Raw genomic sequence first — 16,463 nt, 5'->3', positions numbered from 1 at the left:
GATACCTGATTATGGATGGCCAAGAATCTAGCCAGTTCCGTCCAATCTTGAGCCACACAACTGCCACCACAAGCCACACCAACCAAATAGACCTCGAAGCTCCCCCGGCCCCCCTAGCTTAGTAAATCGAGTAAGCTTAGGCACATGAGGTGCTGACACTGCCGTACTATGATGAGTTTCAGATTTTCAAGACATGCAACCTGCGGTGCATATGTAATGGACCATGTTCAAACGAATACTGCGACAGTGCGACCCCGAGTGAAATAGGTAGGGCAACGAAATCACATGCCAGTGTCGATATCTCTAGATGAGATACAACTGGGAAAGGTCTTTGTTAGTATGTTAGTACCGATATATTAAAAATCTAATCTTTGTACATATAGCTACATATACCTCTGATTATCTTTCAGATCTGAACAGTTTGCATATTGGTATATTAGTGGGCTTGATTTCGCTCGTCGAGCGAGTTCACATGTAAAATACATGTAAATAGTGCACTGCCACATCGTGGTGATGATATGCCCGTGTGACGCCAATGGCTTTCTCATCCGGATGTCCTTTTTATGAAGGACATTCCCCCGCCTTTTAGGATCCTTTGCACCGAGCTTTCGTCGCGAGCATCTTCCATTTGTCCGGTCACAAGCATCCACTCACCCAATATCTTCTGCAGAACATCCTACCAACCATGCTCTAAAATAATCTTCTACACCTTTGCTTTGGTGAGCCTTCTCAGAACCCTCATTTCTTAAGACAAACGAAGAATTTATCTTCTTTTTTTTTTCCCCTACAGCGCCTTGAAAATTGGCATCTACTCTATCTCCTGCGTTAACTCGTGCAAGGATTACCCCATCACTTGTTCCACCAGCAGATCTGGGAACCCGGGCGTCGTTGTGCTTCTCGGTCAGATCTTCCGTAGTTACTTTACCTATTAAACAGCCGCAGCGGGTATACATATTTTCGCTGTTAAATAGCCTTCGACCTAAACAGGACCGTTTTTTTTTTGCTTTTCAGAGACTCATCAATCCTCGGTATCAAATAGCCCTATGGCCCAGTTGTTGTATCTGCACTTAGCTAACCTTGTTGCAGGATAGTTTCCTTGTGATCTTAGTACTTCTCAAAGTTCTATAAATTACTTACTTTCTCCCCCACACGACAATTCTTCCTGCAAAGTCTCACTCGTTATCACCTATCCAGATACTCACCGTTGCAACAATGGTTAATTTCATTACTCCTCCGATCTTGTCAGAGCTCCTTCCAGCTTTCCTGGCACATATTCCCACCGCCTTCACATCCCCGCAACCTCCACCATCTCTCTTCTCTATTTTGTCCCCAATTCTTCGCCAACGAATTCGTCTCCTTGCTCCCGCTCGCAATGCGAGCTCTAGCGTCGAAGAGACCTGGCTCGCTCTCTTGACATGGTCTGCTACAGCAGGGCCCAAACTCTCTGCGCATTTGGCAACACAAGAATTCATTCCCCATCCATCATCTGGTGAGCTTGAGGTTGGCGAAACAAATTTGAAAGGATTCCATCGACAAGATAAAGAAACCATAAGGGCATGCGCAGAGCTTTTGGAGCTTGATGTAGAAGTCACCTACATTTGGATTGGAAACGATCCAGATGGTGAGGATGACGGTTGGAAAATCCAAGATGTCCGACTCACGGAAGATTCCGAAAAACAAAAATGGTACGCAACGGTCGGCGAAGCTGATCAGGCCTTCTATGATCAATCCGATGCCTACAAGTCTCTGGTGGCACCGTCGGCATCCTTTGCTACTGCTTCACAACAGGCACCCGTGGCAAACGAGGGCGAGGGCGAGGGCGAGGATGATGATTATTGGGATATGTATGACCGCACCCCTGCACGTACCCCAATGGTCCCGCAAAAAACGGATATGCCATCTGAGGATTCATATTACGCAAGATATGGAGATGTACAGCCGGCCCTTGAACCCGAACTTACTTCGGCTGAATCTTCCAACCCAATCACGATCCCTTTAAACCCACAATCATATTCCCCATTGTCAACTACTACTGCGAATACAGCATCAACGACCCCTCCAACGGTTCTCTCGTCGTCATTCCTATCGAATAAGGATGAAAACACTTCAGTAACACATGCGCCCCGACCTATATCTGTTGCGTCCTCCTCCTCATCAACCAGAAACTCGATTACAAAGTTAGAGGAGAATGCGGCAGTACAAGTGCAGAGTGAACTTGGGGTCAAGCAACACATTTCAAGCACAATCAAAAGTCTTTACCGGTTGTCTAAGGCTGCAGGTATTCAGAGGGACGAGTTTGAGAGGATGTTACAGACTGAAGTTGCAGTACTTGCCATGATGGATGATGGAGACGATTCCCAGACATGGTAGAAGAGAAATTTTTACTCTTCTTAAGCACTTATTATTCTAATCTCTTTTTTCAGCACCGCCTTTTCTTCTTTTTTCATGACGACGCTCTCTCTGCGGATTTGTTTCCACGAAAGCGTATTTCCTTTTTTGTCTCTTGTGGGTATCTTGCACTGGAATGGGCGTTTCTTTTATTTTTCTTCATTTCCGTGTAGTTATATTTCTCCATATTTTCAAGTGTTGGCAAAAAAAATTGTGAGGTACACATTTCAAAATCCAGAATCCCAAATATTGTGCACTTGCGGGCGGGATTCATGCGGACCAGGAGGTACCCCGCATACATATGGCTTTTCGATACAGGGCGGAAAAATCTATCGGGCCTGCGACCCGGCGATCGGCGAGCGATTAGAATCGGTAGGAGACCAGGTTTGAAATCATGCAATATCACTCGCTCACCAACTGATCCGCCGTTGCATATGCATATATATAAGAACGTGGGTTGTTGGGAAGAGGGCCATATAATCGACTTTAAATTAGAGGAAATGGAAGACCGGAAAGCGCTATGGTTTTTTTTTTCTTTTTTTTTTAAAAAAAAAAACATAGCTACATGTAATTAAGTTGTATAATAAATATAACTCTGGCCCTTCGATCATATCACTTCAAGACGTGATCTTTAACCACGAAATTCTATAAAGCATGCGCACCTTTTACTGAATTCGTTGATCGGACGATAAATCCGGAGCTCGGGACGAATTGGGTCTATGATGGTATCATATCAGTTATGATTAAGAGGGGGTGAAGGGACTGTCGTGTCGTGGCTTCCCGGGATGTCCATTTCGACGTTAACATGGCTACGAATCTTTGCCTTGAGGTATTCTGGAGGAATCCCGGCACAGTGTGATCAGAGCTCTCTCTATATACATGTATTTGGCTACAAACAGCCACTGTCAATATATGGAATTAATAAATCTGAGCTCATACGCCCCAGCACGAATAGTTCTAGATCTATACGCAATCCCTCATGATCATCAAACTCAAGAATCGTGTTTCTATAAAAAAAAAGGGCCAACACGTGCACAACTACTTACATGTAAGTATTTACATGAGTTATACCGGTATATCCCTCATTACTGCATGTACACACATGTATAAACCTGGAGATTCTTGAGGCGAGTAACACTGCTTACCTCAGGCGGCCTAGTCTTTATAAAGCGAGGCCGCTATATAGGTAGCTCGCCTCCTGAATCACAATGGGTCACTCCAGATTCTAATTCTAGGGCTCTTGCCTACCTGGAGCCCGAGTACATCATGAATGTATTCCGGACGGCATTGCCAATACTACTAGTACTTCCTCTTAATAAATATATAAATATAATCTCCTAGTTTGAACCCATACCAATACCCACCATTGATAAATAATGAAATAATGCTAGTCCTGGTAGTAATAACTCAAACCAAGGTCCAAGTATTTGCATATCTTTCTTTCTCATCACCTATCACAATTTAGTTCTTTGCCGAGACCTTCCCTTTACCTTCCAAAGGCGGTAACTTGAATGCCTCAGACAACCCGACTGAACCCCAAGTAAGCACACCGACACGTGGCTGTACGTTCCAGTAAAGGCTCAGTGTGATATTCTCACGATCAGAAAACTTCCCAGTTATATCATTAATGTTATATTTTGCGCGTTCATTCTTAAGGTGGAGTCTCGAAGCTGAGCGGTGAGGGAGAATTGCATCCCAGATGACAGCTTCATTCTCAGACTATCGAATAGATGTGAGATTAGCTGTCAAGGGTAGTAGAGCAAGAAACAGAGATATTGGGAGATTGACAAATTTAGAGCCCGGGTAAGAGGCAGAGATATAGGTGAATACTTGTTTTGTGTTCCAGTTGAAGAGAGATTCTAGATCTACGGGCGTAAGCTAACTCGAAAATCTCACATGTAGATCAAGTTAAAAAAGTACCAGCATCAAGATCAAAGTTAATGAATGCGTATTCCTGCACTTTTGAAGCATAATATTGGTGAGCTCGTCCCCTTATCCTATAATCAAAGTCATGATTAGGAGGAAAGTCGATTTTGAGTAATTAGTAAATATGGAAAGGTGTCCTTACACACGAAACTTGCGAACATCGACAGTAGCTGTTGGGTTTGCGGGGAAAGGGACAGCTGACAATGCTACAAAGGCAGCGACACAGAATGTAACTGTTGTAAAGAAACTAAAGACACTTTGAACACGGACCAGCGAAGAATGCATCTTGGAGTGGGTATTGTTCTGCTGTTTATGGCGGGGTATTGATGTCCTACATGATACAGACTACTGTACTAGCTAAGTAGATTACCTGGAAGATATGTAGCATGACTAATCCAGAACCCATATTTCCTTTCATTGTGCCTGAAGTACTCCTGTAATTATATATAAGCCCAGAAGAATGATATGAAGACGAAGCAACAGCTAGAGTTTTCTATCCCCGCTTAACCCAGAAATACACTTCAGGATGATTTCCGCCTTACTCTGGAAAGTACTTTAAAATATCTGTCACCGTGTAGTACTATTGGTCATGGACAACGTTACAGAACATCACACTACACATCCAGGTTCTCTGACCTGGTTGAAGGACACGGGCGCCGTCATGGTTGCTCCACCCTAACTAACCCTTAATGAATCTGCACCCTTGAGATTCCACGCGACATTTAACCAGATTAAATTTGTTTCGTCCCTTCCTCCTCCAACCGTGCGAACAGGAGACCATGGCGTTTTCTAAAAGTAGACATTCCGTAAAATCGGTTTATCTCCCCCTCCCCTAGTTTTCCCCTGCTAGCTACCTACTTATTCATATAAGAGCCGGGTCATGCTCGGGTATTGTCTTGCGGGGAGCTTTCCTTTCAACCTGGCTTTCCTCTCTCTTTTTTTCGCTTCTTCCTATTTGGCTACTCCATCTTTCAGGGAAAAATATTGAGATGTCGACGAAAAAACACCTCGTTGTTTTTAGTGGAGGCAGCGCAGCTAATAATCTTATCGATGTTTTCAAGACCCTTGCAAGCAAAGGCAACCGAGCACTGGATTTTGTTCTCCCGATTTCAGATAATGGTGGTAGCACCTCTGAGATTCTGAGAGTATTTGGTGGCCCTGGTATTGGAGATGTTAGAAGTATGTACCCGTACCTGCATATTTTTTGGTTCTTTTGGACGCGTGGACGCAAGGGTTCAACCCCAATGATTCAAAGCTTATCTATTGGCTGCTACTTATAGGTCGTCTTATCAGGCTAGTCCCCGAAGACACAGAGGATGTCGAGTTAATAGCGATTAAGAGTCTTCTCAATTACCGTCTTCCCCCCTCCAACGATGAAGCTCGTTTTGAGTGGCTTGCTATTGTCGAAGGCACACACGGCCTTTGGAAACATGTTAGTTTCCCTACTGTTAAGTTAAATAAAGGCTCTAATCTCCTAAGATATCATCCGAAAAACGTGAACTTCTCCGTTCATTCTTCGTCCTCCTGAACCTCGAACTCCTCAAACGTCAACGTCCCAAATCCTCCTTCAACTTTCATTCCGCTTCAATCGGCAACCTTTTCCTGACTGGAGCACGTATCTTTTTCGGCTCCTTCGAATCCGCTATATATCTTTTTCGTTCCATTACCGGAATCCCGGAAAATGTGCAAGTCATTCCAGCCATCAACTCAAATTTTGCCCACCATATAGCTGCAGGATTGGCAGATAAAAGCGTTATTATCGGACAAAATCAGATTTCCCATCCATCCAACCCGTCTGCGCTGCCCATCCCTGCAGAATCACAACCAAGCTCTAAAAATGGCTCTGAAAAGGACTTCGATGTATTCGAAGAGGAGCCGGAAGAGCCAGAGGAAGATGCGAACCTCCCTGGATCTCTAGCTTCCCTCCGAACCCAGAATATCGAATTCAGTAAGATCGAAGAAACTGCAATGTCGTCTAGGATTGAACGGATATGGTACATCAATCCATACGGCCAAGAAATCAGGCCTCACGCCAATCCGAAGGTCCTTACGGCCATCGAAAACTCTCAGGCAATAATTTACAGTATCGGGAGTTTATACACTTCTCTTATCCCTTGTCTTGTCCTCCGTAACATTGGCATGACTCTCGCAGCCACTGGACGCAATACTCCAAAGATTCTCCTTCTAAACGGCTCTCATGACCGGGAAACGGGGCCCGATAACGCTTCTTTCACGGCGGCCGAGTTCGTTCGTGCAGTAGCTCAATCATGCGCATATTCTGATTCTGCCTTTAAGGGTAAGGAACTGAAGCCTCAGGACTGGAACAGATACTTGACACACGTCATATATCTGGTCGGTAATGGAGCACCGATGGTCAATGATGACGAACTGAAAGCGCTTGGCATCGATGCGTTTCAGGTTTACGGGAGGAGAAATCCAGTCGAGGGAAGAGGGATGCTATATGACTCAACAGCGCTGGGTCAAACGCTTGAGATGATATTGGCAAAGCGTCTAAGGAAGGCAGAGACTAGACGTATGACAATGGACACATACTATGAGAGTCCAAGAGGGGGGAATGGGAGTGGTGGCGGAAATGTGAACGACAATGGGTGGGCAGCTGGGAAGTGTATGTAAGGAGTTTTGTACTTTTATTTCCCTAAACAAAACTTAGAACTCAATTAGGAATGGTTTCCCTGTTTATTGGTCTTAGAGTGACACCTAGATGGATCCACGGGGATAATTGTATCTTTGGGAGTCAGCTACGATTATCACTCATTGTTTAACTTCGAACCGGCAATACAAGATCGTCAAGTGCACGTGAAACTCAGTAGGTTAGAAGGCGCCTCCGCTGTATTATTTCCCACACACAAATCTATAAAATATACAGATCTGTGGGTTTTCCACAAGACACAACTTCCCCCTCCTTCCAGCCAGATTCCAGGATTTTTTTGATTTCGTTCGATTGGTGCTCGTAGAGGCGACCCGCTTAGTCGAAGAGACCGAAACCCATATCCTCGTCGGACTCCTATAATAGCATTAGAAACTTTGAGGTATGTAGTAGATGAGGATAATAAGTTGGTACTAACCTCCTTCTCCTCCTCCTTCTCCTCGGCGGGGGCCTCGGCGGCAGCACCACCGCTGGTAGCGGCGGCGGCACCACCAGAAGCAGCACCACCAGAGCCACCAGATGGGACGGAGGCGAGTTTTGAGGATCCCTCAGCAATCAACTGTTGGACCATCAGTGAAAAGTTCTCCAAGTCATGTATGAAAACGCATGCACGGGTATAGAGATCAATATTGGAAAAATTGCATTGTCAAAAGACCTTGCAAATTTCTAGTCTTCAAATCTATTCCTGGACGACACCCGTCTTTACTACGCCATTGGGAAGAATTTATAGCTGACCTCGTTGATATCCTTGCCCTCAAGTTCCTTGAGGAGGGAGGAGACGCGGTCATCGTCGCAATCAATACCGACAGAGCTGAGGACGGTCTTAATGTCTTCAGCAGAGGGTGAGGCGTTTCCACCGATCTGGAGGAGGAGGTAGGCAGCAAGGTGCTTCATTTTTGTGGTTGTGTTATTTTGTCACTTGGCGAATATTAGTGACAATTTATCTAGTAGAAATATTGTGGAAAAACTTACAGTGGAATGAACAAGAGAAGCAATCAGTTTAACCGCAATGGACCGGGGAAAGCTCTTCGTTGTTCGGAATGTCGTGATGTTAGGTTGAGGTGAAAACGATTTACTCCGGAAATTTCCAGACTGATGATGGTGTTTGGTGGGGGTGTGACTGGTGAAGACTTCAAGCTTTACGAGGGTTATAGCCCTTGTGCTTGTGGCTTTGCCGATGTGGCTTCACTCATGTGGCTAAACCTTGACTCATGTGGCGGAATGTTGTGGCTGACTGAATAAAGAAATTGAATGGTAGAGTAAGTCTTATGAAGACTCCCTCTTCCGGCTCATACACAACACTGAAGAGAGGATCCTCTTCTGCCAATCAGCTCCCCATTTTTGACATCGCCAGCTATTACCACATAGGCTCTCTCGAAAGCGTCACTCCGCGTTGTTGTTGACGCGACTTGCTCTGCTGTTCTCTTGGTTGTCCGTCGTGGTCGTGGTCGCTGTTGCCAGCAATCAGGGCTTTTCCACCTCGAAATTTCCAACATCCGAACCACCTCCCCATAACCAACACCACATCAGCTTTTTGACCTCCCCTACTAAGAGAAAACAGCTACTACTACTACTACGAAAGCCACCGCAACCCTGGTTCACGATGGTTTTCAGCGACGCTGACCCCACGGTACACCCTCACCCCTCCTTCCTCTCACTCTCAGCGTCAACTCGGGCTAACTCGCTGGGCGCGCGGTCATCGCCCGATTCGTAATCCAGTTCAGCATCTCCTCGCTCCTTAGCCGTTTTGACCCTACGGTGGCAGCTGGAACAAGTTCTTCTGCAGCCTCACGGCCAGTCCCGTCAAGAGTTAACAGCGATAAGAAGCCCTTGGTTGCTCAGCAGAGTGAGTGCCTTTTTCGTTGTTGCCCTGCTGTTGCCCCCTCCCTGTATATGTTCTATTTTTATGAAACTATAACATATGCTTGAAATATAATTGGTTGTCACTGACGATATCCTGTTTCTGGCTGGCTTTGTAGATGGCTCTAAAACAACTACATCTACGACAAGTACAAGTACAATACAATCCCGGCCTCCGATTACATCATCAAAACCGGCCACCACTACTAGTACTACTACCAGTACTACCAATACTACTACCAGTACTACCAATACTACTACTCGGACTAATGGCATCTCTTCAGTACCGTCTTCGAAAACAGATGTTGGCGGTATCGTTAAAAAACGCAAAGTAGATGATCCTCAACAAAGTTCTATGGAAATGTTAAAGCAGCGGGCAGCGCTTCTAGCTAAAGTTAAAAAAACAACCCCGGCTTCCACAACGGCAGCATCAGCTAGTACTCATAGGCCAACTGTTTCAAAAATTACAACTGCTGGTGCACGACCTGGTACCACACGACCTGGCACAAATTCTGCTGGAAACACGCCAACAGAGACTGTTAAAAAGCCTGGTTATAAGGAACTCTTGGCTAGGGCAGCCCAGGCCCAAGCAGAGAAGAAGTCGGCTTCAGGAACAATTACACACAAAGCCCGACCTCAAGTGAAGGAACAACGTGCGTGGCAGAAGAAGCTGGAAGAGCAGAAGGCTGGAAAGTCAGGAGTAGTTGGGAATGACAGGAATAGTAAGAGCCCGGGCATTGCTTCAGGCAATGAAAAGGGCACTTCTGCCGGGAAAAAGTCCGGCGAAACCGTCAAGACGACAGCTGGGAAGAAAGGCGTCGGAGGTATTGACAGCCGCAGATCATCTGTAGGGAATATTCAGGGAGCTGCTGGAAAAGGAAAACTTCCAGATAGGGGGAAGAATGGAGGCCCTGTGGAAGCTGGGACGAAAAGAAAGCGTGAAGACACCGGATATGGTGGTGGTAGCGGTAGAGCCGGTGGCTTTACATCTTCCAAAAAAAACAATGGTAGACGTTACGACACCTACGAGGAGGATGAAGAAGATGATTTCGTTGTTGACGATGAAGACGACGTGCCCGCACGCGGGCCGAGATATGGCGGTGGTGGATATGGTGGCGGCGGCAAAAAGTACGTTTATACATCCGATTAAATGATTTTTAATTCGGTTTACTAATCAACCAATCGTCATATAGATACATATACTACGAATCTGATTATGATTCGGGAAGTGATATGGAAGCTGCAGGTATTGATGTGCTTGAGGAGGAGGAGCGAAGCAGGAGAGTAGCTATTCTAGAGGACCAAGCAGAAGAGAAGAGGGAGAAAGAGCTGGCTGCAAAGAAGGCAGCTGCAAAGAAGAAGTTGATGGCCGCAAAGATGGCCAAGAAATAATCTAGTCTCGATCTGAGATCGGGTTAACGTTTTTAATGGGGTTAGGATGTGGCGCAGATCAATTAGGTATATCTCGGCGGAGTTTTTTCTTCTTCATTTATTCACCAAACCCTTTCGGAAAGAATTGGTGGCACTTACTATTGAGTAAACGTATTGTGCGGCCTTGATTTCTAGATGACTATTTCCTCAGTTATCTTCATTCATTAAACTACCATATCATGCGTTTCCCCTCGCTTTTATTCCCTGCCGTCACCCGCCTATGCATTATTCCTAGCTTTCTTTTGTCATGGGTGTTTCTCGTTTTTGTTTTATGTTCCTTTCTTTTCGTCAAGATGGGGATTTATAAGGGAGTTTTGTGTATCTGTGTTTTATTTTATTTCCCTCCTACTTTTTATTGAGTTCTTTACAGGTTGGTAGGTGTACTTTATAGTACCTGTGTTCTTTCCCCCCTTTTCGGGGTATGTTTGGGGTTATCAGGTGGGAGTTTGTGCTGTTTAAACCTCGCCAACACGTTGGCGGTGTAATTGGTACGTGTTTAGGGTTGCAACTTTTTTATAGTCATTCATGGAGGCTTTGTCTGGTTTTTCTAAAGACATATGTTTGATCACAAATTTCCCTTTCTCATTTTAAGACTTTACTGCTCGCTTTGTTCTAAACCACTGAATTCCTACGGATAGAGTCATAATGACCTCGTAGTGCTCATCCAGTGTCACCATTTCTCTACTAAATAAATTTCTGCAGAACGCAACTTAGCAAGCCTTATACTCATTTTACGTTCGTTTTTCCCATCGCATATTCGCCAACAGACTTGTGATCTGGCCCTCTTCCGTGCGTGTGGCTGGAGAACCGGAACGGGAGTTTTCATCTCTTGTATGGGAACGAACATACATAATATAAACTCTGCGAAACTCAAATCATCAATTCAGAAAACACTTTAAAATTATAGTACTGTCAAACTTCGTTCTCTCGATATGTAGTTCTCAATCTTTCTACAGCTAAAAATGTTGGCTTTGGTAGTAAAGGTGGGTAATCAAGCGCATCATGCATTATCACTCGACAGTTCCACTTATGTAGGTACATGTATTGATTGGTTGATTTGATTGATAATTCTTGTATATACATTACATGTTACTTATTACATGTAATTAAGTCATTGAATGCCCTCGACTTAGATATACATATATCCCTACAGTGCCATTGTCTTGATGATATCTAGGTTAATACTACCTTGGTTAATTCTAAGTAGCAGATTGAAATCGATCTGGCGGTGCTTCCGGTAAGCTTTCTTTCACCGGCAAACGAATGTTAAACATTGAACGACAATTCTCTTGAATCCACCAGTCAAACTCGTTGGACTGGATAGAGTCAAAGATTACGGTATTATATATTCCTAGAAAGAAACACTCGATGCCTGCTTGGCGGATAACATTTCATTGCAGCAACGACTGTAATTTTATACTAATGTAGATTTGTCCCACGTCTTTTGTCTACGCCGTGTCCATTTTCTTTTGTTCCAGCCGTTATGCATCAGATTCAAAAGAGATATGTTTCACATATGGAGTGATTGTACAAAACCCCAGGTTCTAGCCCCCATGCCATACGTACAACTCCTCCGCACAAATAATGCCTCCAACAGCCCCAACTCACCACGCACCAAGCCATCATAACGATATCAAACACATACTCCACATTAAAAAATAAACACAAAACAAAAAACCAAGTCAGTCCTGCCTTCTAAAAAGAGGCAGGGTTAGGGATAATGGATGTGTGAAGAGAAGGAGTAACCTAAGTATAAAGAAGGAAATGGGAGAACAATGAAGAAAGAGGGAAAATAAAAAGGAAGATAGTACCAAAATATCACCCGCCCACAAAACAAAACAAAAAACAAGACCCCCCGAGGAAAAACGATTTACACAAAAGGCCTGACAAAAGCTAGCAGATAATAGATGAACCCGATATATGCCGGAGTAGTAAAGATATAAGAACCAGACGGAATAAATAATGCACAAAGAGGGGGGGGGGGGTTGGTGTTAGTCCCCTTTCCTTGTAAACTGTACCCATAACACAATTCGCCTCCCAAACGTGTAAAAAAAAGAAACAAACCCGTATTCAGACAAAAGCCAGTAATAAACCGGACCCGACCATAATCTTTATGCATGACCCCCGCAGTGACCCTATAAACACTCATTACGTGCAACACCCAAGCCATATTAGAAACCACTCATCCGTGAGGGAAACCTCATAGTTGCCGTGGGCATTCCAAGTGAACCATCGCTCTCTTCTTTCAGCCTCTTCAATCCTCCATCTGGTGCTTCGACTTCTCTCCCATATATCCTTTCCCCAGGGGCCGGGCTCCCCAGATCAATTATCCTTTGTGTTGCTGGTGGTGGAGCTGGATGTGATTCTATACTACTAGCGCTGGCATATAAACTATGGTGCTGATGAGGTGGTGGTTGCAGTGGATGTGACGGCATCGGATGTCCAGAGTAGTTATACTGTAATGGACGCTGAGAGGGATGTGACTGGGGGTGATTGTGTACTAGTTGAGGAGAACGATTTTGGTTGTTTCCGCCATGAATGGAAAGTGCGAGGCTAGATGGAGGTCGTGGTGAAGAATGTTCTTGCTTTATGTCGTTTTGCAGTAATGCGGATAATGGAACATTTGAAGGCTGGGAGTGACCAGGGTTTGCCGAACCTGTTGCAGAGGGAACACGCTGTTTAAGGAAAAGAGGTTGGTCAGGCTGATTGGACACCCCAGACGCGGCATGTCTTCGATTATGATGATGGTGAATATGTACGTGGGGATGCGAATGGGCCTGAACAGGTTGGGGTGCAGGAGATGGCGGCGAGTGTCGTTGGACTTGGGACCAATGAATAGGCTGAGGCCTCTCATAATGATCATCAAGTAGTCGGTCGCGTAATACAGGTGGTTGTACGGTTGCACTTACCCTCACAGGTACACGTGGAGCGATCTGCAAAAGAAACGTTAGAATTTCACCCGTGGCTACGCATCCCCCGTGCCCCAAGAAGGACACCAAGCGAAAGAAAAAAAACGGGGAAATAACTACTTACTCCGATGGCCTCCAAATCTTCCGCCCGTTCTTCCTCAGATGCCCCCAAGACGTCAGGGGCAGCTGGAAAACCAACGTGTTTAGAAATTCCTGTCAGAAGTGCCACTTCCCAATTGTACTGTCTTCGGTGCTGTATCCTTGTACTTGCACGATCTGGTATCCGATAGGTGTATTCTGTAGTTCCGTGTTACTTCCGCTGCTTAAGCAAACTAAAACCACGAGGCAAGACAAACCTGAAACTAATGTATCGCCAGCCCTCCGTTCTCTTTGAATATGATACCACAATTCACTGCATTTATTGAGGGTATTCTCTCGTAATTCTCTCACTCGTTGATAATACTGTGAATGCACCTGGGCCTTGGTAACTCGGGTGGCAATCTCTAGAGACTCCATACCATTCTTGTACTGGGCGTCGGCCAGACGTTCTTTTTCATCTAATTTCTGGTCGATGCAAGCTTTCTGGGCGACGTATTCAGGGTGGGTGCCATCTTGTATCATTTTCATTTCGATTTCAACTCTGCGCAGTTTTTCGGAATAAATTCTATGCCAAGTGTCAGCAAAAAGGTTTTACGTCATAGTAAGGCGGCTTCGCTTAGTCCTAACCTATCTTTGAGGTGTGCGAAAACACGTTCTATCTCCGCGAGCTCTTCCATAGCAGCTTTCTTCTTTAACGCGCGCTCTAAATCTGAGTTATTAGAAAAAAAAAGCCGGCCGAAAAAATGCTCTTACCACTACACAGCTTACCTTCGTCATCCACCCCAATCGTATCAACAGCATCGCCATGCTCTTCTTCTGGCACTATGGGAGCCGCGACATCTGTATTCTCTTCAATTTCAATTCCAATAGCACGCTCAGATTCTTGGTCTTGGTCCGGATTGCTATCGGATTCTTCCACAGCGGATGTAGCAACCTTGACAATTGATTTTACTGGCCGAACGTCCTTACCGTTAGTCACAATTGCAACTGGGGTCTCCTGGCGAATTCCGTTAGTGATGGCAGGATGTTCATCGTCGTCCGTGTTCGGTTTTTTCCCTTCCAGCGTGCTCACACTGCTATTTTCTGATGGTACTTGAGGGGTATGTACTTTTTTCTTAGGGGGTGGTGTTGATGGTCTTGTCTTCCGCTCTTCCGTAGGTCGTACAATAGGCGATTCTTGAAAGTCTCTTTTCCGCTTTTTGCTGGGGCTAGATTGTGTAGGTGTAGAGGGCGTAGAATCATCAGCAGCGTCATCTGCAAAAACATCCCCCTGATCAAGCAACACCTCTTTCCTGACTGGCATTTCGATCGCGATTGCTTGCGTTGTGGATGTTGAATCTTTTCTGTGTTGCACAAATTTCGGTCTCTGTTTTAGCGGGGAATTGTGTAGCCTTTCAGTTTCCGCCTCCGAATCCTCGCCAATGTCGCTGAGGCTGGACTCGGAGTCGCGGTCCGAAGCGTGACCGTTATGCTTTCGTCTTGTTCCTGAGAGAGAGGGGCGGGGTGGGCCGTTCAAATTCTCCAGAGCTCCGGCGGAGAGGGGTTGTGTTTCGACAGCTGTAGCGTCTGGTGCCATTCGATCAGAGAGGATCGGCACTTTTGAGTCTTCTGGGGGGCCGTCAACGCGGCGGTCGAGTAGCTTCGTTGCGTTAGAGCGAGGAAGTGATCGAGAGCGGTTGTTGAGGGTAGATAGTACAACTGAAGGTGGTTCGGAGGATAAAGGTAACGAATTAGTTGAACGCGTTCGCTTTCGGGGCCGCCGTCCTGCTGTAGTAGGAGGTAGGGGAGTCTTTGGTTAGATTCCTGAGAGGTTGGCCGACTTGTGAGAAGGAGAAGGAGGGGGTAGGATGGTAGGTAGTAGGGATAGACAGGTGCGAGGATATCCAAATAGGAACAGGGAATATGTGCGGGGAGAGTGAGGGCTTTGAGGGAGAAGGGGAATAGGACGAGGAGGAGTGGTACCAGATTCTTCCAGAGCTATGGTGGAGGGACGAGATCTGCTGCCGCGTTTTGGAGCTGGTGTCATGCTATGAGCAGCGGATGAAGCGAGATTTCTACAGGGAGACGGACTCTGTAGATGCAAGAGTGGAAGTGAGAGCCGTGGAAGGGAGGTGGTGGTTGTGGTGTTTAGCAGGATGGTGACGTCTAACGGAAAGATTGGAAAGATTGGCACCAAGATAAAGTAGGGACCCAGAAGAGCCGCCCCAAACAAGCGTTCGTGCCGGGAATATACGGCGGAGGGGAAACACAGACTGGACCTGAGTTAGTTGAATAATGTGAGGAGGGGAAAGATGGGGAAATTAGGAGTGTGCGTGAGTGAGAATGGGTATTGGTGAGTAGGGGAAGGATCAGGGTGCAGAAGGACCAGTGATTACAGTGACAGATGAGAAGAATAAGGGAACATGATCGGACTCTTTTCGGAATGGTGCGAGAGTTGCCGGGGGAGAGGGGAAGGGGAAAGGGCACCTTTTCTCTCCTATGACGAGCGAGAGTGGGTGGAGGGTCTCGAAGGAGGCAGGCCTCAGAGATACACACACAGATAGCGAGAGGCGGAGATGGAGCGTTCTGAAGAGTTTGCAGTAGCAAGACAACTTATTCGATTATTCGAATGAACGATACGGCCAGGAAGATGTACAGGTAGCCTATCGACGGCGGACGGACGGATGGCGAACACTGGACCGTGAAGGCGATTATGGGGCGACCTTCGAGGAGGTGGATGTTGCTGGTGGGGGAAAGTTGTTTCGTGGAAGCGTCCAGGTACATACAGTGAGCGAGAAGAGGAAAACACCGGCGGAGAAGGGCGAGGGATACCTACGCTACACCGCAGTACCTACACCATACCACATGTACCCCCCCAGCCTCCGCCGGCACCAACAAGCAAGCAACTCTTTACATGTATGGACGGCGCGACCCCCCACTGTCCACAACCTTTCTGGCAGTAAGCATGAAGCCGCATCTTTTACCACTTCCATAAACAATCAAAATCAGTGCACTTGGACTTACATTCACTCCACATAGATACCTTACATGTACTTTTAATTATTTTTATTTATATGTATAACGCTTATTTGCTTGCTTGCTTTTTATTCTCCCGGCCGTCATCATCATGTACAATACCTTCTCCATTGCCCAATTTGAGCTTCACTCACAATACCAATAATCCGCACATACACCGCGCCCAC

General features: G+C 45.9%; 6 protein-coding genes across 6 annotated transcripts; 3 read left to right on the top strand and 3 right to left on the bottom strand.

Moving 5' to 3' along the window:
• Nucleotides 1–1,212: 1,212 nt before the first annotated feature.
• Nucleotides 1,213–2,370, top strand: H6S33_002128 (uncharacterized protein; the record flags this gene model as incomplete). Its single annotated transcript, XM_044833482.1, has 1 exon — nucleotides 1,213–2,370. The coding sequence occupies one exon, from the start codon at nucleotides 1,213–1,215 to the stop codon at nucleotides 2,368–2,370; it is 1,158 nt and encodes a 385-aa protein (XP_044693271.1).
• Nucleotides 2,371–3,849: 1,479 nt separating this feature from the next.
• Nucleotides 3,850–4,599, bottom strand: H6S33_002127 (uncharacterized protein; the record flags this gene model as incomplete). The annotated part of the gene is made up of 4 exons (XM_044833481.1): nucleotides 3,850–4,107; nucleotides 4,177–4,253; nucleotides 4,309–4,385; nucleotides 4,457–4,599. 4 exons carry the CDS (start codon nucleotides 4,597–4,599, stop codon nucleotides 3,850–3,852), a joined length of 555 nt encoding a protein of 184 aa, XP_044693270.1.
• A 704-nt stretch (nucleotides 4,600–5,303) lies between these two features.
• Nucleotides 5,304–6,948, top strand: H6S33_002126 (uncharacterized protein; the record flags this gene model as incomplete). The annotated part of the gene is made up of 3 exons (XM_044833480.1): nucleotides 5,304–5,493; nucleotides 5,595–5,746; nucleotides 5,794–6,948. The coding sequence occupies 3 exons, from the start codon at nucleotides 5,304–5,306 to the stop codon at nucleotides 6,946–6,948; spliced, it is 1,497 nt and encodes a 498-aa protein (XP_044693269.1).
• A 352-nt stretch (nucleotides 6,949–7,300) lies between these two features.
• On the bottom strand, nucleotides 7,301–7,876 carry H6S33_002125 (uncharacterized protein; the record flags this gene model as incomplete). Its single annotated transcript, XM_044833479.1, has 3 exons — nucleotides 7,301–7,339; nucleotides 7,401–7,541; nucleotides 7,718–7,876. 3 exons carry the CDS (start codon nucleotides 7,874–7,876, stop codon nucleotides 7,301–7,303), a joined length of 339 nt encoding a protein of 112 aa, XP_044693268.1.
• A 709-nt stretch (nucleotides 7,877–8,585) lies between these two features.
• H6S33_002124 (uncharacterized protein) lies at nucleotides 8,586–10,234 on the top strand (the record flags this gene model as incomplete). The annotated part of the gene is made up of 5 exons (XM_044833478.1): nucleotides 8,586–8,612; nucleotides 8,702–8,828; nucleotides 8,962–8,997; nucleotides 9,127–9,970; nucleotides 10,036–10,234. The coding sequence occupies 5 exons, from the start codon at nucleotides 8,586–8,588 to the stop codon at nucleotides 10,232–10,234; spliced, it is 1,233 nt and encodes a 410-aa protein (XP_044693267.1).
• Nucleotides 10,235–12,444: 2,210 nt separating this feature from the next.
• On the bottom strand, nucleotides 12,445–16,044 carry H6S33_002123 (uncharacterized protein; the record flags this gene model as incomplete). Its single annotated transcript, XM_044833477.1, has 8 exons — nucleotides 12,445–13,206; nucleotides 13,307–13,479; nucleotides 13,539–13,846; nucleotides 13,909–13,984; nucleotides 14,050–14,979; nucleotides 15,244–15,533; nucleotides 15,748–15,846; nucleotides 15,917–16,044. The coding sequence occupies 8 exons, from the start codon at nucleotides 16,042–16,044 to the stop codon at nucleotides 12,445–12,447; spliced, it is 2,766 nt and encodes a 921-aa protein (XP_044693266.1).
• Between the last annotated feature and the right edge of the window lie 419 nt (nucleotides 16,045–16,463).

This window comes from Morchella sextelata (assembly GCF_020137385.1).
Source record: "Morchella sextelata strain SCLS chromosome Unknown scls_12, whole genome shotgun sequence".
NCBI classification, from domain to species: domain Eukaryota; kingdom Fungi; phylum Ascomycota; class Pezizomycetes; order Pezizales; family Morchellaceae; genus Morchella; species Morchella sextelata.
Note: the sequence above shows the minus strand (reverse complement) of the source record. Positions and strands in the feature narration are given on the sequence as shown.